At 35.6% G+C, this 13,685-nt stretch overlaps 1 protein-coding gene across 3 annotated transcripts in view; it reads right to left on the bottom strand.

The window, feature by feature from the left end:
• Nucleotides 1-13,685, bottom strand: part of LOC143248688 (gamma-aminobutyric acid type B receptor subunit 2-like) — a 144,161-nt gene that overhangs the window by 17,349 nt on the left and 113,127 nt on the right. For all 3 annotated transcript variants that reach the window (XM_076497298.1, XM_076497299.1, XM_076497300.1), the window contains 7 exons: nt 10,785-11,018; nt 10,394-10,454; nt 10,107-10,190; nt 7,550-7,703; nt 5,266-5,398; nt 3,598-3,705; nt 1,727-1,849 (listed from right to left, as the gene is read on the bottom strand). In XM_076497298.1, the coding sequence (XP_076353413.1) occupies nt 1,727-1,849; nt 3,598-3,705; nt 5,266-5,398; nt 7,550-7,703; nt 10,107-10,190; nt 10,394-10,454; nt 10,785-11,018 (897 nt within the window). The remainder of the gene's footprint in view (nt 1-1,726; nt 1,850-3,597; nt 3,706-5,265; nt 5,399-7,549; nt 7,704-10,106; nt 10,191-10,393; nt 10,455-10,784; nt 11,019-13,685) is intronic.

The following is a 13,685-nucleotide window of genomic DNA, read 5'->3' as shown; positions in this document are numbered from 1 at the left end:
TTAAAACCACAAGAGGAAGAAAAGCTTTCGATATCAAACAATTCCCAGTTCAGATTTGAATTTTCTGAGCATCCTTGATTTACAACTTCATTTTACTTTGGAAATGGATGAAATGAACCAGTTTTGGCTATGTTAACACTCCTACGAAAAGACGTTTCTAGTCCTGATTTCTCCAAGCCCGTTCCCCTGGCTGTGGTTTCGCTAGATAGTAGATTGGGACAGTGGGAATCTCGTTAATCCATTCATTAATTTATATGCAAAAACGGCTCGTTTGGGCTGAGAAAACACTTTACATAGAAGAGCGAACAACGTTTCGACCTTCTTCGGTCATCGTCAGGATTAATGGATTTAAATGGCAATTTCATTTAAATACAAAATTATTAGCCTAATATTAATAACCTTTCAAGTTGCTCTGGGGCCTATTAGGCCCCACTTTTCGTAGGAGTGTTAATAAAATATGGCTGAGAGATGTGAGCTTTTGCCACTGAAATTGGATGCATTGAACCGGAGTGTTTTCTACGTAAGTATGTGAGGGTTGTAAAACATTTGTTTCAACTTCAAAGGACGAAAGGATTGAAAAACATTGTCTAGTGTTTAAAGACTCTAAGATGTGTGTTCCACTTCAATATATGGGTGGATTGAAACAGCTTTGTCTAGTAAAATGTTTAAATATTCCAAGATGTGTGATCCAGCCCAATAAGTAGATGAATTGTAAAAGTTTTGTCCAATAGAATAGCATTAGAATCTTAAGTCATAAAATTTTATTTGATTCCATAAAGGAGCCCGTCATGGCCAGGTGGGTTAAGGCGTGCGACTCGTAATCCGAGGGTCGCGGGTTCGCATCCCCGTCGCACCAAACATGCTCGCCCTTTCAGCCATGGGGGCGTTATAATGTAACAGTCAATCCCACTCTTCGTTGGTAAAAGAGTAGCCCAAGAGTTGGCGGTGGGTGGTGATTACTAGCTGCCTTCCCTCTAGTCTTACACTGCTAAATTAGGGACGGCTAGCGCAGATAGCCCTCGAGTAGCTTTGCGCGAAATTCAAAAAACAACAAACAACATCCATTAAAGGACAATGACGTTTTCCAGTAATTATAAGCTATTTCTTAAACTTTCCAATAGTTTAAGAGGGTTATTCTGCAGAGAGTTTTCATAAGAACGATGTAATAGTTTCTTAGAACTAAAACCAAGTGCTTAATAACATTTAAATTATCATGTTCGTGGCCCAATTTTCAGTGCTACTGTGGACGCTAATAAATTAATTCACGCTGTAAAATCATTTTAAGAAATTTACAGTTTTTCTTTAGTTTGTTCAGATTTGACATTTACTTTAATTTACAGGCTTTTCTTGCAGTTTAACTAACAAAAAATAACAACAAAAAACTATGGAATGAAACATCTGTCATTTAACCAATGGTCTCCAAGTCTGAAAAGCAGAAGCAAGCTGACCATAGAACAATGATGTTTAACTCGTAATTTTTTTTACTATGGGATTATTCCAAATGGTCAGAAGTAAAGTTTATCGTGAGTACAACTGAGTAATCGAAATTACGAATAAACATAAATAAAAATAGACCATAAATGCTGTCAACACAATTGCCTTCCTTAACCTAATATAACCCTAATAGAATGTAATAAGACATAGACCGGTCACTAAGTGCAGTCTTATTACAATCAATGAAGAAAGATAAAAAAAACAACAACAACAACAAAGTAGCTTTGCCTACCAACTGCATTCCGAGACTGGTCTCTCGATAAAAGGGGTCAATGACTTGCCAGGTAGTTAAGATGGCTATATCTATGAGGACCAGAACTCCGACGACCATAAAGAGCTTGTAGTCTTGGATGACCTAAGATGAGACACGACATTAGGTTGCCATAAACTCTCAATATGGGAAAGGTTAATTCACAGTAGAGAAAAATATAATCACTATTTCACTTCAAAAGGGGAATGTAAATATCATTTGTATTCGAACGTTTATTCTAAGATGGGATTTTATTACTAATGAGAGCTGTTTATTATCATGCATGGGTCACCACAAATTAAAGAAATTAGCGTAATGTAAGATAAGCCTAAACACAAAACTTACGTAGCGATTTATTAGAACAGGGTATTCGTGTGTAGAAAGTTATAACGTTAATCTCAGATCTCGTTAACGCTGGGCAAAGAAATATGTTACTACTAAACCTAATTTCCTCAAGCCACGTGAGAGCCAAATAAGATTGACTTCTGAAATTTCTAATTAGAGCGAAAATTTACAATTATCTGTCGTAATTATTGATTATATAACACATAAAAGCTATTTTAGTCTATGAATTGCTGTATAGTTTAGAAATATTAATATCAAAGTTTCAATGAGGACGGGGAAAACATTATTACAATACTATTTTGGGTAGATATTAATTGCAATAGTTAATTAAAATCGTATTAATTATTTCTGTTAAGTCAAGCCTATCTTCACACAGATCAACTTAACAGTACTTACCAGAACTATAAAATTAAAACTAGTTATTGCTTTCGAATTTCTTGATTAAAATTGTTTTCCTTTTACGTGTAGACATAGAAGTTAGATATAACACATAGCTAGCATATACTTAAAACCATGACCATAAATAATTTTGTATTAATGGCGTTTTCCTTATGATTCGTTTAACACTTGCACGAGCAGATTGTTTTTTAAGCATAAAAAATTGAATTTCTTTCAACAGATCACACGAACCGTGAATTTCAGAGTTAAATTAAGCTAGATTAAGGTTAGGTGAGGATAAAGTTAGGGTTAGTTTAAGTTACGGTGTTTTTAGATTAAGGTTAGGTGAGGGTAAAGTTAGGGTTAAGTTCAAGTTGGGAGAGGGTAGAGTTACGGTGTTTTCAGGTTAAGGTTAGGCGAGGGTAAAGTTAGGGTTAGTTCAAGTTGGGATAGAGTAAAGTTATGGTGTTTTTAACTTAGTTAGGTGAGGGCAAGTTAGGGTTAGTTCAAATTGGGAGAGGGTAAAGTTATGGTGTTTATTCAATTTAAGATTAGTTTCTATTATGATAGCTTTTGGAATTGATTTACTTAAGGATAAAGTTAATTTCGTTTATGTTAAATTTAGGCGAGGGTGAAGTTAAGGCTTGTTTGCTTGTTCTTAAGTGCAAAGTTACACGAAGGGATATCTGTTCTGTGCCAATCACGAGTATAGAAACTCGGGTTTTAGTGTTATAAACCTGGAAACTTATGGCTGAGCCAGTTGGAGTAAAGTTAATTAAGATCTCGTTTAGGTTAGGTTAGGTAAACTAAGGATTAGCTTTCATTGTGATTAGTAAATGTAAAGTGAGAAACAATAAATGCAGAGTTAGTGTTAATTCAAGCCAGGGGTAGATAAAGGTTAAGCTAGGATTAATCATTTAGTTTACATTAGGCATTGTAATGACGTAAAACATAAAAGAATATGACATATTTGTCTATAATGCAGATGTTGAGCCAAAATGAATCCGAGCAGTAAAATAGTTCCTCTCTTTTACACAAGAGTTCCTTTCGTACAACAATAAGCTCAGATCACTTTTCCTCTGACTTGATACAGGTTTAAAGCTTGATAAACCAAACACAACTATCCTTACCTTCTTATTCAACTTAATGTTTGTAAAAATAGCATGGACTCTCCACGTCTTACTAAACATAGATCCAAAGGCCAGAGAAAAACCATTCATCAGGACCCATGCCCTTGCCTATAAAAGAACATCATAGACTATTCAAAAAACTAGTGCGATGTGAAAAGCATTAAAGTGTAAGGCAGCATATGAAACAATACACGCATGTAACAGTCTATACAAATCACTAAAATATAAGACAGTATATAAGACCATACAATTACTTAATAGAATATGACATTACTAAGATACAAAGCAGCTTGTGAAATCATAAATGCATTTAATAGCATACAAAACCGTTAAAATATAACGCTTGTTTTGAATTTCGCGCAAAGCTACACGAGGGCTATCTGCGCTAACCATCCATAATTTTGCAATTTAAGACTAGAGGGAAGGCAGCTAGTCATCACCGCTCACCGCCAACTTTTGGGTTACTGTTTTACCAACGAATAATGGGATTGACCGTCACATTATAACGCCCCCATGGCTGAAAGGGCGAACATGTCTGGTGTGAAGGGGATTCTAACCCGCGGCTCTCGGATTACGAGTCGAGTGCCTTAACCCACTTGACCATGTCGGGCCAAATATAAGGCACTATATGAAACTATGAAAGTATTTAGGAGTACATAAAACAATTAAAATAGTTAACACTATTGTTATGTATGGAAAAAGCAAAAAGATACTATGAGTTTTATATATCGCAAGGACTGTCTGCGCTAATCGTTCCTAATTTAAGGGAAGTCATCACCTACCGTCAACTCTTGGGGTACTCCATTTTCAACGAATAGTGGAAACGACCGTAACATTGTAACACCCCCACGGTTGAAAGGGCGAGAATGTTTGATGAGACGAGGATTCGAAACCGCGATCCTCAAACTGCAAGTCGATCGCCCTAACAACCTGCCCATTCCACATTTTGATAACACAGTTCATACAATAACATGTAGTATTATACTATTATTATAAAAATTGCTATGCACTGTTAACCTAAAATATGTACCTAAGACTACCCTAAACGTCCCACTCTGGCTGAACCTTGTGAGATATTATTGGGTTTACGGCCGAAAACACCGTTGACAGCGAAAGTACCCAACTTATGAAAAAAAAAAAAAATCTAATTTTAATAAGTATAAACCTAACAAAAGTAGGCTTAATTAGCTGTACATTATTATCAGGTTGATTTTAGTTTCACTCTAAGCTTGTTTTGATTTGGAATTTAATATCAATTATATTCTCTTCCCCTGATTTTCTCCCCTTCTGTCTCAACCAATGGCTTTTCGAGCATTAAAACAAACAAATAACTATTTAGGCACCAAATTCCTCAAAGTGCATGATATTGGTTACTGGGGTCATCCAATATACGATCCCCACCCACACATCTAAACAAAAATAAACCCTCATTATGGCAATTAATCCCTCCAACAACTACGCAGATCCCACGAGAACAAATTAGAGATTTCACCATTTTATTAATGTCGTTCCTTTACAGAGGCGTTGTAACAGGCCAAAACATAACATGATAAAATACGTGGATCATCAGAACCTATAGTAAACTTTATAAAAAGAAATCAAGAACTTGAGGGTTAACCCGAGGCTTGATCTCGTCTATAAGTTAATAAAGTAAACATGCCAACTTACAGCACATATATATGGAAAGTTATGTTCACTCGTCAAGCTGCTATCAATACCCAGAAGAATGACACTGGTGTACGTTAACATACAACCAACAATGATGACATTGTTTAGGTAAGGACTGGACATTTTGATATACCTGGAATAAATATGAGTAATTCGTTAAAATTATAGCTATCTGTAGCAAATACACTGCTATTCATAGACATTTAGCTTGATTGCTAAGTGAAGCCTCCCATGCAATGGATAAAATCATGTATATTTATAATAAACTGGCACAGATAGACATTTATCGTGATGGTTAAGTGAGGCTTCTCAAGAAAAACGTAACATTAAAAATACTTATAATAAATACACTAATACACCGAGACGTTTACCGTGATTGTTAAGTGAGACGTTTTACAAAAAAGTCAGATTTGGTATAATAAATACACGACCACATGTAGATATTTATCATGACTGCTCAGAGAGGCCTCTCAAAAAATAGGTAAAATTAGGCATATTTATGCCCCTCAATGGTACAGCAGTATGTCTGTGGAATTACAACGCTAGAAACCGGGTTTCAATACCTATAATAGGCAGAGCATAGATACCCAATAGTGTAGCTTTGTACTTAACTTCCGACACACAAACAAGACATATTTATAATAATTACATTACTACAGTTAGATAACTATCATGATGGCTAAGTGAGACCTCCCACGAAAAATGTAAAATCAGACATGTTTACAATAAATACAGTGCTACATCTGTTTGTTCTTTTAAGGTTTCTTAGTATAAGATGGCTTCGATTAATATGTAGCTACTTGAAAGGTTTGGTTTGGTTTTTGAATTTCGCGCAAAGCTACACAAGGGCTATCTGCACTAGCCGTCCCTAATTTAACAGTGTAAGATTAGAGGAAAAACAGCTAGTTATCACCACCCACCGCCAACTCTTGGAGTACATTTTACTAACGAATGGTGGGAAATGACAGTAACATTATAACACCCTAGAGCTGAAAGGGTTTGGTGTGACGGGGATTCGATCCTGCTACTCTCAAATTGCGAGTCGAATGCCTTAAGCACCTGGTTATGTTCCCTCTAGAGTCTAGACGTTTATAATAATTGCTGAGTGAGGCCTTTCACGGCAACTGAGTGTGTGTGTGCTTTCTTATAGCAAAGCCACATCGGGCTATCTGCTGAGTTCACCGAGGGGAATCGAACCCCTGATTTTAGCATTCTAAAATTCTTGTGCTGTACTAGCGGGGCACGGCAACTAAAAGTTCGATACTGACGTTTTACGTTCTATTGTTGTATAGGTTCTTTTTCCCTTCGATAGGACAGTAGTGTGTGTGTGTGATTTTCTTATAGCAAAACCACATCGAGCTATCTGCTGAGTCCACCGAGTGGTATCGAACCCCTGATTTTGGCGTTGTAAATCCGTAGACTTACCGCTGTACCAGCTGGAGACAGGGCAGTAGTAAGTTTACGAACTTACAATACTAAAATCAGGGATTCAATTCCTTTCGGTGGACACAGCAGATAGCCCAATATGGCTTTGCTATAAAAAAGTCACACGCACCCACACATAGGTTCTTTTGTATGATTTTATATAGAAAAAAAGTGAAAGTCCAGTCCATGTAATCATAACAAATTATTATTATTTCTCCTATAACATTTGTTATTAGCTACATTCACTTGTAGGCCTAACTTTACAAACAACATTTGTATAGAAATTCCGAGACTAATATTAAAACCTACTTCCCAGACAAAGTTTACATCATATACATGCAAGAATATTCTTATTAATCAATCAATAACATGTTCAATAATTCACTGTTCAGCTTACAAAATGTATAACTCGCTGACTGGAACTAAACTAATTACCCCTTTAGTTATACGATTCTCGTATTTATAGTGTACTCTTATTTATAGTGTACTCGTATTTATAGTATATTCTTATTTCTACATATTGCATGCAATTTCTAGATTCTATAAAACGTTTAACCTTCACGATCCTTCTCGAAATTGCATCATGTTCCCTCCAGTTAACAAGCATACAAATTAAATTACCAAAAATACAGTTACAATAATAATTGAATAGAAATCTAATTTATTTAGTTTTCGTTTTACTGTAATTTACAAGTATGCATTTTTTGCCACTTTATTCAGTAGAAGAAACCTGAGAATTTCTCTTGCTGTGTTTTAACCACAAATGGATTTTATTTGTTTGATGACGTATGCTCTAGTTTCTACAATTATGAAATAACTCCAACAAATTACAAAATTCAACTTAGAAGTTAGATTATACCTCTGGTTTCTAAAACGTATGTTAATAACAAGAAAGCTGGATGCCATAATAATTCCCAAGAGGGCAAAGGTTACAATGATGGCGTAGATTGTCAGGCTGATTCTAGAGGGCTGGATGATGATCAGAGTCCGATCTGGTGGAGGACCATTGACACCTAGTGATAACAAATGAATAAAACTGTAACATGGCTATTGGTAGTCTTACACACTTGAACTTCGACATTTTGAAGTTAAGAAACTTTAATATATTTGTCGAATATGGTTGTTTTAGTGTGACCGGTGCTTACTAAGAGGTTTAAATATATATTATTTTAAACTTTGGCGACTAGTTATTACTTTTAAACAAAGATATATATAATGCTCTAAACATGAACGTGTTTGTGGGTCTATTTTCAACATGTCTCGTGTTTACTAACTTTCCACAGCTGTAAATAAAATTACTTAACCAGAAATGTAAAATATGATATTCACTCGAAAGCTAACAGTGTGTCAAAGGACCACATTATACTTTAATATCAAAGACCACGTTAGGTGGTAATCACTAAAGACAACACTATATAATAATCACTATACGGTAATACTCGAGGAAAAGTTTATGTGGTAATCTAAGAAAATATTCTAAATGGTAATCTCTGAAGATTAGATATAATTTCAGAGACCATTCTATACTATAAGCTCAAATATCACACTAGATAATCTCAGTGATCACTCTAGATGGTAATCCCTGAGAACAATACTAGATGGTAATCTCAGAGACCAAACTATTAGGTTGCCCAGAAATGAATGTCGGAATTCTCACTATGACATTCAGAAGCTGAAGTTATCGTTGGTTGGTTGGTTTAAACCAACGTTTATCGCTTACAAGGTGTCTTAATTGTCTGCTGTTTTAACTCTACTCAGAGTAAATTTCACAACCCCCAAGACAGCATGGACAAGAAGGAATTTTGTCTGATTTTCCTCTTCGACTTCAAACTTGAACGAAAAGCTGCCGAAACTACACGGAACATCAACCAGGCATTCGGCCATGGATCTGTTACTGAACGTTGGTTCTAAAGCAGATGAAAGTCTTGAAGACCGCGATGGTCATGGAAGGAAGCCATCCTTAGATGAAAATATACTAAGGGAAGCAGTTAAGACAGACCTTTGCACAACACTATGTGAGCTTGTAGAAAAGCTAAGCACAAAGAAATCAAGCATTTCCAACCATCTGAGTGCGATTGGAAAGATGAAAAGGTTGGATAAGTGGGTTATCCAACTTCCGCACGAGTTAACTGAAGATCAACAAAATCGGCGTTATGAGACCTGTCAAGGATGACGCTCCAAAAATTGAACAAATTGAAAATCGAGGTTCTGCCTCATCCACCTTATTCCCCAGACCTTTTCCTGCAGATTTTCATTTTTTCAAGCACTTTGACAAATTTTTAACAATAAACGCTTTCAAAACCAGACAGCTGCAGAAGAAGTTTTTAGGGAGTTCATTGAGCATAGAAACTCTGATTTCTGAAGCAGGGTTACACGTTGGCAAAAGTGTGTTGAAGCAAATGGTGCTTTCCTTGATTAAAGAATGTCTACAACACTGGTTTATACTTTTCCAAACTTCGCAGTTTAAAAATGACACTTATTTCTGGACAACCTAATACATCCTAATTTCTGAGGACAACATTAAATAATAATCTCAGACTACACTATGTGTTGATCTCTCAGGACAACACAAGATAATAACCTCAAAGAATACACTAAACGGTAATCTCAGAAAAAAAAATAGACAATAATATCACATACCACTAGATGATAATATGATCGCACTAGGTGTTAATCTCTAAAACAACAATAGATGGTAATATCACAGATCAGAGTATATGCCAATCTGACAGATTACACTATATAGTAATCTCAAAGACTACATTAAATAAATACTTTCAGAGACCACACCAAATAGGTTATCTCTGAGGACCACACTAAATAAGTAATCTCTGAGGACCATATTAAAGAGTAATCTCAGCGTTCATTTACTACAAGGTCTCAAGAGGTACTTTTTTTTATTAAAGGTTTAACAACTTTCTCTAGTCTGACCTGAACCAACTGATTTTAAAAATCATTGTTACCAAACTATATTTTGACACTAAAATCCTCAAGTTGTAAATTCATATGGCTGCCAAAATGTAGGCTAGTTAGTTTTCAAGATACTTGAAAATATTTGTTTCACTATTTAAGTGAGAGACTATTGCAATAATTACTTATGACAACATAAAAATTATTTTAAGATAGTGGATGAAGGCAAGTTTATTTAAAATTAATTTTATATAAACCTTGTTAAAAAACGCAAATTAATTATCATAAGTCAATCATAAACTATATATTACCTCCAATTTGTCAAATGAGAAAGGCGCTTAATGTCGTCTCTGAATTATGTCTCGAATTAGAGCGAAACAGCCACATTCAACTTAATTTAAACTTTACCAATTGCTCACATACGACTTTAGAGATATTAGAGACTCATATTCAGTAAAATGACTATAAGAGCGAATTTTAAATGTTACGTAGTTTAAACAGATTACCATTCCAAATTATTTTCGCATCCTTGTAAAGCTTCAGCCTGTTCGAAATAGAATCGTATTCACCAATTTTCACCTCAGCGCCATCTGATGGATAAAATTAAATACAATGCTAATGAAATATTAATTTAAAATCACAACTTATTTAAATTGTCTCAATAAAAATTTATGTAAACACATTCGTTGAGATCTAGAAGTTCTAAGTTTTATAAGTAACGAAACAAAAGAAAACGCAAAAAGAGAAGAATGTAGAAATCTCTGATAAAAAGTGATGATAAAATAAAACTTACTTTGATATTGTTTGAGTAGGACAAGGCCTCTCCGTTCATTTCTGAAGAAGCTAACTGACCCCTGCAGAGAAACAGGAAAATCTATTAACGTTTAACAAATATTTATCGTCATCAAATCCAAACTAAGGATGAACAATATAGTTTAAAACTTGAAACTATCGTGTTATTCTACACTATACAAAGTGACGATAACAATTTGAAGTATTCTGTTGACTTGTAACACAGAATGAGTGGTTCTTTTTTTTTTTCAATGATGGTAGGCTACAGTGACGTATGCTATTATTTTAAAAAACGTTAATGTAGTGTTAGCTATCGTGAGTATGATATGATTTGATCGCAACATTCTAAAAATCAAATTTACGAAAACGTTTGACAAAAAGGTGACGCCTACCGTCACTCCAATAAATGAAGTTTTGTTGAAGGCCTCTCGGAAAAGGGTTCCCCAGAAAGGGTCACTATACTCGAACATTTCCAACGTCCTAGGACTTCCGCTAGCCAGGAGTTTCCGTTTCACCATTTGAATTGCCAGAGCTATCACCCAGATCCCATCGTACGCGTAACCATGGAAACGGTTGTTGCTTCCGTTGTAGTGTTGTTTGTACTGAGCATAGTACTCCGCTGAAGTCTGGCGAGATACAGATTTCATGGAATTTAAGAACTGACGTGTTAAGGCAAAAGTAAGTGCACTTAAGATTCCACGAGGCACTTTAAACACTTTAAAAAAAGAGTATATATAGCTTAGCGTGGCTAAAAAAAATTAGAGTTCCTATCCACGTCAAGGAAAAAACGTATATATAAAATCAATAAAAGAGTGTGATGCGAGTATATACACATGACAACGAGGGTTAATATTGTATTTCTGCAAACTATCACGAGTTAATAACAAAGTTTAGCTCTGAATAGTTTTGTATGTAGTATTGGAAACAATTATTGAAACCACAAGCTACAGATTCTACAGTCACTAACAATGAACAAATAGTAACTGACTGGCGAGTTTAATAAATAAATAAAGTGTGCTAGATAAACGACACACTCGTATTTTGTACGTGGTTCTTTAAGTGTACTCATAGGGTTACGGTTTATTGTCATGTTGCCATGCAGTTTATCAATATATGAATACTCGTCACAACAAATATGCTCGCCCTTTCAGCCATGGGGGCGTTATAATGTGACGGTCAATCCCACTATTCGTTGGTAAAAGAGTAGTCCCAAGAGTTGGCGGTGAGTGGTGGTGATTAGCTGCCTTCCATCTAGTCTTACACTACTAATTTAAGGACGGTTAGCGCAGATAGCCCTTGAGGAGCTTTGCGCAAAATTCAAAAACCAAACCTTTCAAGAAGCAACACGTTAATCGAAGCCAGCTTATACTAATCTTACTGTTCTCGAGGTAGCTAGCGTTTAACCCTATATTCACAGCAAGGGTATCAACAACATTTGTACTCGACAATCTCTCATCTCGTATACAACCTTCTCTGAATTACTTAATATTATGTTGTACTCGACAATCTCTCATCTCGTATACAACCTTCTCTGAATTACTTAATATTATGTTGTACTCGACAATCTCTCATCTCGTATACGACCTTCTCTGAATTACTTAATATTATGTTGTACTCGACAATCTCTCATCTCGTATACGACCTTCTCTGAATTACTTAATATTATGTTGTACTCGACAATCTCTCATCTCGTATACGACCTTCTCTGAATTACTTAATATTATGTTGTACTCGACAATCTCTCATCTCGTATACGACCTTCTCTGAATTACTTAATATTATGTTGTACTCGACAATCTCTCATCTCGTATACGACCTTCTCTGAATTACTTAATATTATGTTGTACTCGACAATCTCTCATCTCGTATACAACCTTCTCTGAATTACTTAATATTATGTTGTACTCGACAATCTCTCATCTCGTATACAACCTTCTCTGAATTACTTAATATTATGTTGTACTCGACAATCTCTCATCTCGTATACAACCTTCTCTGAATTACTTAATATTATGTTGTACTCGACAATCTCTCATCTCGTATACAACCTTTCTCTGAATTACTTAATATTATGTTGTACTCGACAATCTCTCACCTCGTATACGACCTTCTCTGAATTACTTAAATATTATGTTGTACTCGACAATCTCTCATCTCGTATACGACCTTCTCTGAATTACTTAATATTATGTTGTCTGACAATCTCTCATCTCGTATACGACCTTCTCTGAATTACTTAATATTATGTTGTACTCGACAATCTCTCATCTCGTATACGACCTTCTCTGAATTACTTAATATTATGTTGTACTCGACAATCTCTCATCTCGTATACGACCTTCTCTGAATTACTTAATATTATGTTTGATGTTTGGATTAATTCGACCCCTTATCAGCTACACGTATCCTGCACACAGCCCCTGAAAAATGGAGTTTTGCTGTAATTTTTCAGCCGACACTGATTACTTCACTTTGGCCCCTACTTTTCTGAGAGTCATGACTGACACACATACTACTACTGGGTATTGTATATGACTGTCTGTATGTTAATAAGAGTTACACTGGTGTGGTGGTGCTTTACTACTGGTTGGATGACAAACTATCAAAATGTGACTGTACTCTAGTGAGTTCATTTTTATGTGATAAAGAGGTCGTCATCCACGTGATATTAACTATTAATACCCTTTCCTTGGCCATTTTCATAATTATTTCCAGTAGTGAAACTCGGTTTTGGAAAGGGTTGATTATTTTGTTTTGAATTTCGCACAAAGCTACTCGAGGGCTATCTGTGCTAGCCGTCCCTAATTTAGCAGTGTAAGACCAGAGGAAAGGCAGCTAATCATCACCACCCATGGCCAACTCTTAGGCTACTCTTTCAACAACGAAGAGTGGGATTGGCCGTCATATTATAACGCCCCCACGACTGAAAGGGCGAGCATGTTTGGTGCGACCGGGATTCGAACCCGCGACCCTCGAATTACAGGTCGAACGCCTTAACACACTTGGCCATGCCGGGCCGGAAAGGGCTGAACATCGAATTAACTTTGTAAATGGACAACAAGTTGATAACAGAGCTTAGAGTTTAATGGCAGGCAAAGCATATATGTTAATAACCATTGAACTTTAACAAAGTAGTCAGAGGTACGATTCTTCATTTCTATTGAAGAACTGAGAAAGAGAAAAACTTTAACCCAGATAAAAAACTGTATATAGCGTAAGTTTAAATTTGATAAGGTACGAAAAGATAAATGACAGTTATTATCTCACTTTAACCTATTAAAAATATAAAGAGC

This window comes from Tachypleus tridentatus, chromosome 4, assembly GCF_004210375.1.
Source record: "Tachypleus tridentatus isolate NWPU-2018 chromosome 4, ASM421037v1, whole genome shotgun sequence".
NCBI lineage: Eukaryota > Metazoa > Arthropoda > Merostomata > Xiphosura > Limulidae > Tachypleus > Tachypleus tridentatus.
This window is presented reverse-complemented; position numbering and strand designations above follow the sequence as displayed.